This window comes from Scylla paramamosain, chromosome 25 (genome assembly GCF_035594125.1).
Source record: "Scylla paramamosain isolate STU-SP2022 chromosome 25, ASM3559412v1, whole genome shotgun sequence".
Lineage (NCBI taxonomy): Eukaryota > Metazoa > Arthropoda > Malacostraca > Decapoda > Portunidae > Scylla > Scylla paramamosain.
This window is the reverse complement of record NC_087175.1, coordinates 19,355,342-19,371,704: the sequence shown is the minus strand read 5'-3', so window position 1 is coordinate 19,371,704 and position 16,363 is coordinate 19,355,342. Positions and strand designations below refer to the sequence as shown.

The 16,363-nt window shown below is 38.4% G+C and overlaps 1 protein-coding gene across 1 annotated transcript; it reads right to left on the bottom strand.

The window, feature by feature from the left end:
- Nucleotides 1-5,016: 5,016 nt before the first annotated feature.
- Nucleotides 5,017-14,540, bottom strand: LOC135113327 (uncharacterized). Its single transcript, XM_064028553.1, has 3 exons — nt 14,375-14,540; nt 9,810-10,226; nt 5,017-6,742 (listed from the first exon to the last, which is right to left on the bottom strand). Exons 2-3 carry the CDS (start codon nt 10,212-10,214, stop codon nt 5,804-5,806), a joined length of 1,344 nt encoding a protein of 447 aa, XP_063884623.1. The 5' UTR covers nt 10,215-10,226; nt 14,375-14,540; the 3' UTR covers nt 5,017-5,803.
- Nucleotides 14,541-16,363: the final 1,823 nt, after the last annotated feature.

Sequence of the window (16,363 nt, the reverse complement as noted above, 5' to 3'; positions counted from 1 at the left end):
ATATGGAGGGTTACACTCAAAGTGAAATGCTGTTTTCATGGTTTTATGTTTAGTGGTAAACAGTCCCTCACGCCAGGTACAAATAAGGAAACTGATGAATTAAATATATCATTTTTTCTTCTTATTCACAGTGTAAGCTTGAAACACTAATATATATATATATATATATATATATATATATATATATATATATATATATATATATATATATATATATATATATATATATATATATATAGTGTTTCAAGCTTAAACTGTGAATAAGAAAAAAATGATATATTTACCAGCACCTCCCTCCCACCCCGACTTCTTATTTTTATTTTATTTTATTTTATTTATTTTTTGTATTGTGGTGATTCTCTTCAAGGCTGGCGTGCTAGCTGTGCTTGGGTACAGCAAGGTACAACATTAGTTCATCATTTCATCTTAATTTTTACCTGGTGTGAGGATCTGTGCACCACCAAATACTGACGAAATTCTTGATGAAATAAGGCTATATTAATCTAACAACCTAACCCTCCATATATATATATATATATATATATATATATATATATATATATATATATATATATATATATATATATATATATATATATATATATATAATGATTTCATCAATATTTGGTGGTGCACAGATCCTCACACCAGGTAAAAATTAAGATGAAATAATGAACTAATGTTGTACCTTGCTGTACCCAAGCACAGCTAGCACGCCAGCCTTGAAGAGAATCACCACAATACAAAAAATAAATAAAATAAAATAAAATAAAAATAAGAAGTCGGGGTGGGAGGGGGGTGCTGGTAAGTATGCTATAAGCCTAGAACAAGTGTCAAGGGTATATCAAGGATATTAGCAAGAAGAAATCAAATAGACGGTCACCCAAGAAGTTAGTCAATCCCTTCTTAAAACTATCAAGAGAATCTGCTGCTACATTGTTGGGAAAGTAGTTCCGGACTTTCACCCATCTGAATCAAAAATAATCAATGCCTGGCATCACAACGACAAGGAATTTGTAATGATGTTCTCTCGTGCCAATAGTAGGAGCTAAAGGAAATAAATCAGTAGGAGAAATGGGGGAGAGATCGTGAAAAAATCTCCCACCATTTAATATGGTTAGCCCATATTTCTCCCCTTGACTGAAAATAAGTCCACCTCCTCGGATTCCCTTTCTGATCATGTGCTGTCATTCACGTAAATTTACACTATAGGAACTGACCATCTAGTATCTATTCATTACTTTCCTTATGTTGCATTTCGTTACTGCAACTTGCCTATCTAGTGAATAGCGCCGCCTAATGGAACAGCTAGATTATGCCTATATGGTGATAAATAATCACTGTACAACACGTGTGCAGGGGTTTTGTTTCGGGGTCACGCATGGTTATGATAAAGTGACAGGATACTTCTCTCACTGCATCACATATTCTAAGTCCATGTCGATGAAGCTCGCTTGGAGGGATACAGTTTAATGCGTTTGTTAAGTATGTTGGTTTCCACAATGGGATGACGCATGCTATTTTTTTTTTTATTCCTTAATCATGTTAGGACATATAAATCATCCCATAACAGTTTTGTGACTCTGAGACTCTCAAATAGAGTACCCTGAGTTAATTTGGTTCCCTTGTAAATCATCAGAAAAGCTCCTGTACCTTGAGTTCGGTCTACAAAAGTAGAATAGAGAATGTTGTTGACAATGTAACAGGGCAGGACCTGATACTGTACAAGAGCCCAGATTGTGTCTTTTTCAATAGCAAAGTTCACCTCTTGTCTGCTTTCATGTGTGTGTGTGTTTGTGCATGAGAGAGAGAGAGAGAGAGAGAGAGAGAGAGAGAGAGAGAGAGAGAGAGAGAGAGAGAGAGAGAGAATAATCACATGACAACACTAGTTTGACTTCAGAATTTTCTTAACATTGAAATAGCATGTTATATTTTACTACAACTAATTTTCTTAACTTTGTGATAGCTTGTTACATTTTACTATAACTAAGGCCCTCCTCCAGGAAAAAAAAAAGTATACGTATTTACATCATTTGTATTCATGGTTTATTTTAGAATTGATATACAAATTTTAATTTCCACCTATAATGAAAGGTAGTATATATCTTTACCACAAAACAGAAATCTCTAAATCATGATAATAACAAAAATAAAGTTAAAATTCTGGTTGTGCTTCTTAATACAAACTATGAATTCCTGCAATACTAAACATAAAAACAGGAAAGACTTCTGGGATTGATAGACAACATTAATGGAATGACAAAGATTTTAGTTGAGAAAAGAAAACTAGTACTCAGGGTCACAGCTACACTGATGTACAGACTAAATGAAAAGTGGGTGTGGGCTACCTCTGCAGGGACACCAGCCAGGTATCTTGATAAACAGAATGTGCAAAATAGCAGAGAATAATGTAGGAACCACAATACACAACACAAAACTTACTTGAATATTTCAGCTTAATTTACACTGAAACTACCAACATGTGTATACAAATATTAGTAGGACAAGTAGTAGGGGAACCAGACAGCAGCAGTTGTGCTTTAACATTTCAAAGCACATGTTCTTCAGGGGAATTCTCTCTGAAGAACATGTGGTTGAAATGCAACATAATGTATCATTGCTCATTCAGCCTAAGTTTCTGACCACCTTTCCAACCATTGTCTAAGCACTGTCCATACTGGACGGAAGAAACAGGACAGAAAGAATCGAGAGAAAGTAGAAAATGTCACTTTTTTACTCAATATGTGTAGAAACATCTGATAAACTGCATGGCTTAATCAGACAAGCTTTCAGTAATAAATAAAAGTTAATTTAGTTTGACAGAAATTAAATACATTTTGTTAATAATTTTCTATCAAGTATAATGCTCTCATTTTTCATAACTTGGGTAACTCAAGAAAAATTAATTTGAACTCTCTACATTAAAAAAAAAACTTTGGACAACCCCATGTGGGATTGCTTGCCTGGTATATCAATAATATTTAAAAAACAGTATAATACATCAATTTTTGCCAGAAGCAGTAGAAAGCAGTATACTGTTTGCAAATACATACAAGAAATAACCAGTAGAGAGCAATGCAGTATTTGGTTCCATGAAGAGTCAAACAGTCATATGCAGTGGTTTGGTCCTCTACAGTAGAGTAGAGTAGTGTCTTTTGGGTGGTTCAGGTTCCCTGAATGAACATAAATAGAGTAGTGTTGATTTGGTCCCCTTAGTCAGAGTACCCTATACTGGCTCTGGACTAGACTTCATAATCACAATGTTAAGAGGAAGCTGTAGAAGATAAGGTAAACTTATGGATAGGGATATTAGGCATGGTTATGTGTGTTCTATCAGGGACTGCCATGTGTATGCCTGTGGGGTTCTTGCAACTTCCCTTATGTTTTATGTTCTGGTACCCTGTAGAGTCATTTACATTACATGTATGTTTCCCTCAATAGAATCAAATAGTGCTCTTATGTTGTGCGTGTGTGTGTATGTGTGTATGTGTGTGTGTGTGTGTGTGTGTGTGTGTGTGTGTGTGTGTGAGAGAGAGAGAGAGAGAGAGAGAGAGAGAGAGAGAGAGAGAGAGAGAGAGAGAGAGAGAGAGAGAGAGAGAGAGAGAGAGAGAGAGAGAGAGAGAGAGAACAAGTAAATATGAAGGCACCATCCGTGAGAAATAGATATATAAACTGGAAGATGATATACTAGAACAGTGGTAACATCACATGGAAATAATTAATAAGTATGGAACATCTGTGACATCAGTATAAAAACCCTATTACAAAATCTACTGTGCAAAATTAATAATGTATCAGTATGAATAATATTAAGTACACTGCCTGTCTAGTTGCAATGTATCCTGTTGTGATGCCCAGTGTTGCATCATGGAAACACAGAGAATAATTATCTGACAACAGAATAGATTCACCTCGAGAGGCTTTTCCCAGAGATTGAACCTTTTGTCAGGACACGTGGAAATGCGCCATCCAACACTTCACCAGTCAGGCCACAAGTAATCACCAAGCCCTGAGTGATTTTTGGTTGCCATTCACTGCCTTGGCTTTGCACTGTTAACCATACAAACAATTGAGCAATAACATTACGATAATGCAGCAAGAAACTTAATATGAAGAGACATAAAGATGCCCATAAATGTTTTCAAATGGATTAATACATCTATGGAATATATATCAGTTTGGTGTGTGCAAATAATATACATAATTGTACAGAAAATACTATTGTGATTTGGCTTTAAATATAGGACATTACAGACTATCTATATATCAGGTCACAGAGTGACAAAGCACCACACATTCATACAAACAGCATCCACACATTTAGCCTCATTAACTCCTGGTGAAAAGGGACAATCTGGTGGACCATCCCACTATACCCCACATGGGACTAAACATAGTGCAGCTATCTACATACTTCCACAGCTTGACTCTATCTTATAAAAATACAGACAGGTAAATACACCTTCAGGTTAGGTACTCAGCAGGAACAAAAACTGGTCTTTAGATATTCATGTTTATATAAAATTAAATAAAATATAAGCAGACTACTACAATCCTTTTAAAAACTATAAATTCTAGAAATGCATAATCTGCATTAATTCTACACAATATATGCATAAAACTGCATAATGGAATTCAACACAACAGTTGACTGGTATAAATTATGCCATGAGGAGTGAAACTAATACTGTTCTTTGTTGTATGACGGGGCATGGACCGGAAACTAATTACAATAGGGATTTTTTTTTTTTTTTTTTTTTGTGTGTGTGTGTGTGTGTGTGTGTGTGTGTGTGTGTGTGTGTGTGTGTGTGTGTGTGTCTGTCTGTCTGTCTGTCTGTCTGCCTAATTTAATTCACCACCATCTAGTGTATCACGATTTATCACATGCTGGACTCAATAATTGCTAGCTACATCCTCCCAGAGACCCTAGATCTCATTAAAGCCCTCTCTGTGTGTGTGAAAAGAATCTCAGCCTGCTAAGTGATGTGTGAAGAGGATATCATTGAGTTGGCAAGCTGTGTGTGTGTGTGTGTGTGTGTGTGTGTGTGTGTGTGTGTGTGTGTGTGTGTGTGTGTGTGTGTGTGTGTGTGTGTGTGTGTGTGTGTGTGTGTGTGTGTGTGTGTGTGTGTAAATGCCAGAGATTGTACCTGCCACATCCTAAGGAGTAAAGAGGACAAGGGCATACAAAAATATTACCTAAATAATCTGCATCCATAGCTTTGGAATTATATAACTTAAATAAAAATTCATTGTTATAAGCACAATAGAAAGAATGTTGGTGTGAGGAAAGGAATTCTCATGAGCATGACTAACAGTTCTGTAGTGTGACTCTTTCACCACAAACTGTACTTGTTATGCAGGAAGAGAATCAGAAGTATCATGCCAAAGAGAGCAGATCTACTCATCTGTCTTGACCACTGTGCATGTAATTGTTTAATATGACAAATATGAAAGGGTGTATGCAAAATTTTTCTTTCCATGAAAAATTTTTCCTTTCATACGATGGTTACACAGCCTGCCCCATGCACACTGGTCCCTCAGGCAATTCTACATCTCATATAAAAATAAAATATGATAAAGTTTTGGGATTGAAAATAAATATAGTTGCCATAAGAAGTTTCGTCAGATTTTACTAGTATTTCATTGGATTCTGTGGCAGCATTTCTTGGTGCAATTGCACACTCAAAAACTAAAAATTATTACTTAATGATATGAGGATGACACTTATAGGTGAGAATCTAAGACCTGAAAATCACCTGATGATCCGTGAGAACCGTGATGAAGACGTGCTTTGATGTGGATTTCATTGAGAATACAAACTATTAACAAACATGAAACTGGGCAAAGATGCCTCATGCACCACAGCTGTCTGGATGCCTAGCTCCAGCAAGGCCTTGTTGTACAGCTGTTTAGCACTGCTGGACAGCTTGGGGATCTTGCTGAGGGAACATTTCATCATCTGGAGCTGAGAAACAAAGACCGTGGCAGTAGTGGTGCGAGGGAACGGTGAGGGGCAGGGTGTCTTGGCGCGCTGGTGTCTGTTGCACACGTGAGGCACAGACAGGTCCTGTGCCTCCTCATGGTTCTTGAAGGACAGCTGGCACTCCTGAAGTATCTTTTTCTCATCCTCCTCGGTCACATCCAGAAGAAACTCCAGGATGTGAGGGTGGCGGTTGTACCCCTTGAACTTGTACCGGGAACACCTGTGCAGTGCCATCTGGCCCTCAGGGGACACCTGCCACGGCCCACCGGCACGGAAGGGGTTGTAGGGGCGCAGCACACTGGAGAAGTCAGTGTTGGTGAGTAGAATGCGGGAGGTGGTGTGTGTGGGAGTGGTCATCATCTCCACCATGAAACAGTACCTCCAACACTCCAGCAGGACAGATGCACTCACAGCAAACTCCACATTGCCATACCAGTTGTGCTCGTCCTCCTCCTCCTCAGACACGTTGGCACTGAACCACAGCACTCGCAGGTCCCTACATGGATGGTCAGACAGGAGGCAACGAGAGTCAATGCTGCTGAAAGTGATTACGTTCTTGGGTGGGATGCGCCAGTGGGTACACACCTGCAGGGCGTCATCCAGGTGCAGCGTGCGGGTGATGTGGGTGAAGGGCCGGTAGGAGTCTGGCCCCTCACTGACATGCCGCCCACTCCCTGGCAGCCACAGCAGTGTCTGGCCAGACTTCTGCCCCTCCAGCTTCTTCAGCACAGTGTCCTTCCAAGGGGTGGCAGTGCTCTCCTGCAATGGTTAAAGTGACTAAGTGTTGTGCAACCACCTGGATACTTGAGAAACATACCCTTCTGCAATTGAGATGCAGACATGTGCAATGGATTGGAGTGTGAAGTGATCAACTGCCTCCATTAAAAGAAACTGTGGGTAAATATGGCTGACTGTTGTACACCTACCTAGACACTCAAAAAAATATAGCTTCCCCATCCAAGTACAGACATATGCAATAGACTGGAGTAATAAATGAACAAAAGCTATAGGTGTGTATCCAGTGAAGGAAACGATCTACATATAGATGTGGAGAGGGGATCACACAAGCCTGGCTCAGGTCCTGTACACTGCATCTAGATACATGTCAGTACAACTTAACATATGTATAAAACCATGCTAATACATCTTTTATGTTTTTCCATGAGTTGCCAATGACCTCTGCAACACACTCTTGAGTGTTGCGTAGCTCAATTTCCACTCGACTGCCAGGCATTTCAGAGATATATATATATATATATATATATATATATATATATATATATATATATATATATATATATATATATATATATATATATATATATATATATATATATATACAGTAAAATCCCTCTTATCCGGCATCAACGGGACTGCCGACATGCCGGATACTTGAATATTGCCGGATACTTGAATAGAAGTGAAATTATGTCCACAATCACCACCCTACACTCACGCATCTTACCATAACAAAGATCAGCTGATCTTAATCAGCAGCTGATCTGATCAGCTGCTTAAGTGTAAGCACAACATGCTTCCTCTTTTCTACAACTTTAGGCATGATGAAGGTGTCAGGCAATAAACAGTGCACACGCGGGACTGAGTCACTGAGTAAACACAGTGCAGTGGGCTGCGGATGGCGCTAAGCAGTGCGCTCTGGTGGCAAGGGGACAAAGTATGCCTCGCGCGGGAATTTTAATCGATTTTATGAGTACACATTGATTTTTTATTGATTTTAAGGCTCGGAGAAAAATGTGCCGGATACTTGAAGCTGCCAGATACTCGAATGCCGGATAAGAGGGATTTTACTATATATATATATATATATATATATATATATATATATATATATATATATATATATATATATATATATATATATATATATATATATATATATATATATATATATATATATATATATATTATGGAATTATTGCAGACATGAGACAGGAATGTTTTATTCAGGAGAGATAATAATGAATGTTCAGGACAGCAGGGAATACCATCTGCTGCACTGCTACCAACAATGCTCAAACCCTCAACAGGCAGTAGAACTTAATATAGACAGCCCAGAATTACTAAAAAAAAATGGGAGTATGGATGGGAGTATTGTACATAGATGCCTCTTCAGATTGTCATTCCCCGTTTTTCTCCCAGCAAATATTATTAATAGTTGACAGTGCATCATGCCTTGAAGTGTAAAAAGAACTCTTGTTGATAACATAAGTATGAGTAGCAATGGCTTAACATGACGTTGTGCTGCTCAGTGTGCTGCCAGCTTACGAAGAGAACATAAGACGTGCCTCGTGTACACCTCAGTATTTAACTTTATTTGATGAGTGTGAATGATGTGTGTGAGTGTGTGGTGCCTTGTCTGGACTATCCTATGTGGGATTGCTGGCCTGGTATACAGATAGATAGATCTTGGTGTTCTGTGCAAGAAGGAATGTTATCAATGAGGAAGCCAAACATTCCCTATCAGAATTTGGTGATTTCATGGATATTTATAATGACACTGATGATGACACACTAGATATGACTTTATTTACCTGACTTGTGTAGATACGAACAGTACCCACTAAGCAAATTTTTGTATGATAAGCATATAGCAATCTTTCATCCCTTTCACTGATAAACTTCGTAACTCTGCCCGCTTTCCCATTTCTTTCTACCTGTGGCTTTAATTTTTTCAAGATTTCAAGGTACTTCTCCAATTTTTTATAATCTTTTTGGCTCTTTCCTTTAGGGACCAGCACCTCAAAGGGCATTTATTTTCCTAATTTTTTGTAGCCCAAGACCACTGCTCCTTACATAAAAAAAAATAAATAAATAAATAGATAAAAAATAACTGTTCCATACTTCAGTAGAGTTTATATACTGACATTTAAACTTAAAATAATACAGTACAAATTTATTCATAGCAAAGTCTAATGTTCAGCAGTGACTTCTTACTGGCTGCTTCTCTGCAACTGTTGCTGCCACTGAGGGTTAATGCAGTAAATCCGCAGTCTGCTGTTTAGTATGGTAAATCTGGCAAATATAAAGCTGGCAACAAGGACCATAATATTTTTACTTTTTTTTTCTGAAATTAAATAGTACAGTATCACAAATGATTTCCCAGAAACAACCATAGAAAAGTTTGCTGCTTCATGATTGCCTGGTGTGAAGAAGGAAAAATGTGTTTGTGAGGACTGAATTTGCAGGACTGTGCCTCTTTACAAGACAGGCAAATCTTTCCCATCTAGATTAAGTTCATGGGTTTGACAGCTCCTTGCATTTTTTTTTTTTTTTTCCATTAGTCACTGGAATGTAGTAAGATGGTCCACAAGACTGTCCCTTTCCATCAGGGATCAACATTAAGTGAATGCTATGTGTATGAGTGTGTGTAAGTGTGTGGTGCATTGTCTAGGCCACTCTGTGTGGGATTGCTAGCATGGTATATACTCGTAGATACATAAATAAATAGTCTCTGAATCTTAAGGTTCACAATTTTTCTTTAAAGAAATGCTAGTATTTCCTTTTTTTCCCCCTTAAAAGATCCTTCTTTCATCACTGATCAGTATGGCTTACATTCCCTTTAATTAATAACTAGTTTTTTTCATTCTTTCATCACTGGATTTCGTGGTTTACACTGTTTTTTCCTTTCATGAGTAGCAAGTTATTCCTTTTTTCCTCACTGATTAGTATGCCTTACACTTTCTTCCTTCTTAATGAATGGCTGGTCTATCCCTTTGAAACCCACTATTTTTCCCTTTTAATGAACAGCTACTTTTCCCTTCTTTCCTTACTAGACTTTGCTTACTCTGCATATGGCCAGTCTTACCTTCTTGCTACTGTATTCAGTGTCAGGCAAGAGCAGCGTCTTGTGGTGGCAAGTGGCTGGGGTGGAGGCAGCCTGAGTGTCTGTACTGGAGGGGTACAGTGTCAAGATCTGAGGCTGCTTCTTGCCCTGGCGTGTTGGTGTGCTGGAGGGACTGGGGGCCAAGGTGACCACTGCCTTTTCACCTTTTTTGTTGTGGCCATTCACTGATGCCTTCTTTACAGTGTGGCCATTTACTGATGCTATTTCTGGACTGTGGCCATCTATTATCTGTTGCATTTGGCCATTTACTGATGCCTTCTGTGGACTGTGGCCATTTACTGCTTGTTGAGTGTGGCCATTTACTGTAACTACCAGTGGAGTAAAGCCATTTTGTACCTGGTGACTGTAGCCATTCACTGTTGCCATATTTTGTTCGTCCTGCAATTAAAAAGGAGTGTTAGAGGATTACTGGAGAAGACTGAGTTATCAGGTTGCTAGTGCTGGGTCAACAGGAAGCTGTGAAAGATTACAAACAAATTTATGAATAGGGATGATCAGTGGATATAGGAAGATTTGTTTGACTCATGGCCTCATATGTAGGTCTACTGAGTTCTTTTAACTACTTATTCTAATCTAACTAACCTAGCAATTGTTGAATGAAGCAAGTATTCAGATATAACAAACTGGCCTTCCCAAATAATATTTTACTTCACTGACAAATGTAATATTATAAAGTCATTACCAGTGAAAGGGTTTAATAAGACTTTAAGAGTAAACAAAGCATAAATCTTCACTAATACTTTTTTGCAAAACTTTTTGTCCTCCCTTTCAGAGGAAAATCCCTTCAATCTAATCTTCACTAATCATCTTTCATGGTGTTTTCTCTTCTTGCTTTCAGAAGAAAATCCCTTTAACATCATCTCCTTATCAATATGTCCAAAGGAATTGCCTTGTGTTGGTTAACTGACATTCTATATTTTCTTGCCTTCTTACATTCACCTCCTGTACATTACCATCTCCCTGCTCTCATGCCTTAGTGCCATATGACCTTCACTGTCTGGCACTACTTCCTCTCACTGACTTGCTTATTTCACACAGGAAGGAAGAGCAGGACAAGGGTAAGACCCAGCAGTGTTAGTCAAGACAGTGTGGATGTGAGATGAGCAAAAAAAAATCCAGCATTCTGACACCAACTGGCATTACAAGATCTATTGTATGTGTGATCATACATAAACTGATATGTAGAGAGAGAGAGAGAGAGAGAGAGAGAGAGAGAGAGAGAGAGAGAGAGAGAGAGAGAGAGAGAGAGAGAGAGAGAGAGAGAGAGAGAGAGAGAGAGAGAGAGAGAGAGAGAGAGAGAGAGAGAGAGAGAATGCATATTTTTATAGCAAGAAAAGCACAGCCTCTGATATTTTGCCTCTGCTAATTGGGGGGAAGCTGAGGAGGTATTTTGCTGATTTTCCCTTTTTCTGTCATCTTAAACCTCAGCCTGTTCTTGTGATATACATGATAGAGAGGTGGTCCATAAACGGTATTTGAGACTTCCATCACCTGAAGTTTCCTGTTTATATTTCTGCCGAGAACCATGCCAAGTCTGTTCTCCAACTAGCTTAAAACTCCTTCATTAATAGGAAGTGTCCAAATCTTTCAAGATCTAATTCCCCTTATGACTTCTTGCACCTAGCCAAAAAATATCTCTAATAACGTTGCTTCTTCATCTCCTTTATTTCAACCTGATGGCATCCCTGCCATCTCTTCTATTTCTAAAGATGAACTCTTCATTAAAACCTTTGCTAAAAAAAACTCTACCTTTGATAATTCAGGACTTGTTCCTTCCTCTCCTCCATCCTCCAATTACTTCATCCTTCCAATAATGTTTTCCATACCCTTGCTGGTCTTAACCCTCAGAAGGCTTATGGACCTGATGGGGTTCCTCCAATTGTTCTCCAAAACTGCACCTCTGTACTTGCACCTTGCCTTGTCAAACTCTTTCAACTCTGTCTGTCAACATCTTCCTTTCCTTCTTGCTGGAAGTTTGCCTACATTCAGCCTGCTCCTAAAAAGGGTGACCATTCTAATCCCACAAATTACCATCCTATTGTTTAAATTTCCTGCATATCTAAAGTTTTTTAATCTATCCTCAACAGGAAGATTCTTAAACATTTATCACTTCACAAACTTCTATCTGATCACCAGTATAGGTTCTATCAAGGCCACTCTACTGATGATCTTCTGGCTTTCCTTTCCTTTCCTTTTCCTTTCCTTACTGAGTCTTGGTCATCCTCTTTTAGAGATTTTGGTGAAACTTTTGCTTTTGCCTTAGACATATCAAAAGCTTTTGATAGAGTCTGGCACAAAGCTTTGATTTCCAAACTACCCTCCTATGGCTTCTATCCTTCTCTCTGTAACTTCATCTCCAGTTTCATTTCTGACCATTCTATTGCTGCTGTGGTAGATGGTCACTGTTCTTCTCCTAAATTTATATACAGTGGTGTTCCTCAGGGTTCTGTCCTGTCACCCATGCTCTTCCTATCATTCATCAATGATCTTCTAAACCAAACTTCTTATCCTATCCACTCCTACACTGATGATACCACCCTGCACTTTTCCACGTCTTTTCGTAGACGTCCAACCCTTCAGGAAGTAAACAGTTTGCACAGGGAAGCCATAGAATGCCTGACTTCTGATCTCTCTAAAATTTCTGATTGGGGTAGAGCAAACTTAGTATAGTATTGTTCAATGCCTCAAAATCTCAATTCCTCCATCTATCAACTCGACACAACCTTTAAGGCAATTATCCCTTCTTCAATGACACTCAACTGTCCCCCTCTTCTACACTGAACATTCTTGGTTTGTCCTTTACTTATAATCTAAACTGGAAACTTCACATCTCATCTCTAGCTAAAACAACTTCTATGAAGTTAGGTGTTCTGAGATGTCTCAGCCAGTTTTTCTCACCCTTCCAGCTGTTAACTCTGTACAGGGGCCTTATCTGTCCATGTATGGAGTATGCTTCACATGTCTGAGAGGGTTCCACTCATACCACTCTTCTAGACAGGGTGGAATCAAAAGCTTTTCGTCTCATCAACTCCTCTCCTCTAATTGACTGTCTTCAGCCTCTTTCTCATCGTCGCAATGGTGCATCTCTTGCTGTCTTCTACCGGTAATTTTCATGCTAATTGCTCTTCTGATCTTGCTAAGTGCATGCCTCCCCTCCTCCCATGGCTTCGTTTCACAACTCTTCTTTCTCTCACCCCCTATTCTGTCCACCTCTCTGATGGAAGAGTTAACCAGTATTTTCAATCATCCATCCCTTTCTCTGTTAAACTCTAGAATTCCCTGCCTGCTTCTGTATTTCCACCTTTCGATGACTTGAACTTCTTCAAGAGGGAGGTTTCAAGACACTTATCCTTCATTTTTTTACTATGCTTTGGATCCTATTCAGGGACCAGCATCTGTTTTTTTTTTCTTTTTTTCTTGGCTGGTGTGTCTCCTACATAAAAAAAAATATATATATATATATATATATATATATATATATATATATATATATATATATATATATATATATATATATATATATATATATATATATATATATTTTTTTTTTTTTTTTTTTTTTTTTATGTAGGAGAGACCAGCCAAGGGGAAAAAGAAAAACATGCCGGTCCCTGAATAGGATTCCTGAATAGGATATATATATATATATATATATATATATATATATATATATATATATATATATATATATATATATATATATATATATATATATATATATATATATATATATATATATATATATATATAAAGTAGTAGTAGTAGTAGTAATAGTAATAGTAATATGGGGTGGGTTATTGGGTACGTAAGGGCAGTAGTACTACTACTGGTGACAGGGCTCATATTCAGGTGGGCAGGCAAAGGTGTGAGGGACACGTGAAGTCTTCGGGGTCTGGGTGGCAGTCGTGCCACCACCATTAACGATACAAAGTTATGTCTCAATACTGTTGTGTATGCCAGTGTGTCTTAATTTTTTACATTTTTTTTTATTTTTATTTATTTTACTCATATTTTGTGATAACTTTTGATAAAGACGGATTTTTCTTTAATTTCCTTATTCCAATGCAGGTTGTGGATCATTCTACGTAGACTGGTGTTGGTTTTATTCCTAAATTGAACCACGTTGTCATGAAGCTGACAACGACGGACAAGCGCTCTTTGTAATACGTAGGATATAAGCCGTCATTTTTTTCATTTATTTCTAGAGATTTTTATAAAGCTTGTGACTTTTAGCAGTGCCCTTCACAGTGATGTTAAAAGATGCTGGGCATCCTTGAAATGCGGCATAACACTGTCTTAGTAGAGTGTAGTTACAGTTACGTGCAGTAAGTAACGGAAGTTAATGGTGCTATATTTTTTAGTGCATAACATTCAGCTTAGTTTTGTGTGCGGCTACAGAGAGAAGAGTTGAAGATATAATTTAGACACTGATGCGGAATATATTGTTTTATCTCCAAGAGAGAGAGAGAGAGAGAGAGTGAGCAACACGAACAAGAGCGGTACAAAGTCAATCAAGCACAACTTACCTGGTGCAACAAAACACTTCTATTGCTTACTGTGCCGTTTCCTTAACCCAGCAAGTTGCGACCTAATAATCCCACACGCGTTGGTATCGGTTGCTAAACAGAATCACTGCCTTACTGAGTAACTTGGGAGGCGGCAGTATATACCGTCTCTACCTACTGAGTCACTGAGATAGACTGGCGAGGCGGGCGAGCGCCGAGCGCGGGTGGTGTATGAGCAAACGTGCAAGCTTATCAAAAAGTTACCAGAAACCTCTTTTATCTTGTATTGCTAGCTGAGGTACTAATGTCCGGTTTTTACTGCGGCGGAAGCAATAGCAAATCACGTTTCTTGTTATATCTAATAAAGAGCTGGAAAGTTATTTTAAAGCAGGAATTCCAATCTCTCACCTAATCTTAATTTCCACTGCTTGCAATTTTTCTTTTTCCTATATTCACCAACACCTTTGAGACAACTACTGTAATCCCTTTAATAATTTTGTAGCTTAGAAAAGACAAAATTAATTTCATGTTCTCTCTCTTTCTGCGTGTAAGCCATTTTTTTCCTCGAAAGATAACAAAGGCGGACCGCTAGGTAGTAGATTCATGGGAGGGAAATTTTCGCTACAGTCTTGGTGAATGATGACTGGGAAATCCGTGCCTTCGTGGAACTTATGCGCTGAATAAGTGATATGAATGCAGGAATTGCACGAACACATGCACTTTATAAGGTAACTGAGTACATGAGATGGTGTGTGTGTGTGTGTGTGTGATGCCACACTTAATCAATTACACCCCGTGAGCTAAAAAGATCTCATTCAACAAAGCTTCGCATTCCATAGATCCATCCTTTGTTTATACCCGTAAGATTAGATAAGCTACTTTAATTTCGTGGTATTGTTGTTGAAGTGTGTGTGTGTGTGTGTGTGTGTGTGTGTGTGTGTGTGTGTCATTCCACGCAGATCTCATTCGCCAAAGCCCGCACTCCATAAAATTTACTTCGTTTATCCGTAAAATTAGGTAAGCTTTTATTCGTGATGAGTGACCAAGGCTTGACAAGGTTACGTCAAGCTATGATCATGCATGCTTATGATGATTCTGGTGATGATGGATCTAATCTAATCTAACGCCTGTTTCTTTGAACTTCAAGGAGGTAGCTATGACAGAAAGCTCTTTTTTATTGCTGCTCACCGTTCTCTCTCTCTCTCTCTCTCTCTCTCTCTCTCTCTCTCTCTCTCTCTCTCTCTCTCTCTCTCTCTCTCTCTCTCTCTCTCTCTCTCTCAACACAAAACTGTCCCTTTCACAATAGGGGCCGACAGGTAAGAGTGTGAATGATGTGTGTGTATGGGTGTGTTTGGTGCTGTCTGGGCCACCCCATATAGGATTGCCGGCTGGTATATAGATAGAATGCATTTACTTTGCGAGCTATATCAAATACATAAAGAGAACAGCAAGGTATATAGAAAGCTTTAATATCTGGACCTTCGAGAACAGAAGATCACTTACCTAGTTACATGTTTAAATCAAGGTGAATGTTGTCATCGTCTGATATGTGCAATCCTGTGAGCCTTTATCGTAAGCCTCTCAGTAGCTTCCACGAACTAATCAATCGTCTCTTACTAGGAACCACGTGACAATTCCTCGCACGTGCATTGATTATCTAAGAGAGCAGAATAGGGCTGAATTTCATGAACTTTTTACTTTATCTTATCAGGTACAGTAAGAAGAATGACCTGTGTATAGTAGGTACTCTAGTGACAAGGGATCACTTCCTATACATGTCAGTCTCTTCATGTGCCTTGGGTATCCAAGAGTGGAACTTCGCTGACCTTTTTATTTATTATTTATTTATTTATTTATTTTATTTATTTATTTTATCTTATTATTTTTTTTTTATCAGGCTCAATGGGAAGTGCGACATGTATTGATAGTAGTCTACTCTAGCTAGTGACGTGGTATCACTTCCTTAACAATAACAGCTGGAGATAAGTTAATGTGTTAAGTGTTTATTTT

What these genes read in the sequence shown, in the direction of transcription:
- LOC135113327 (XM_064028553.1), bottom strand. Translation starts at nt 10,214, where the DNA reads ATGGCAACAGTGAATGGCTACAGTCACCAGGTACAAAATGGCTTTACT. An exon ending in CTGAATACAGTAGCAAGAAG is followed by an intron (nt 6,743 to 9,809) that starts GTAAGACTGGCC and finishes TAACCATTGCAG; the next exon opens with GAGAGCACTGCCACCCCTTG.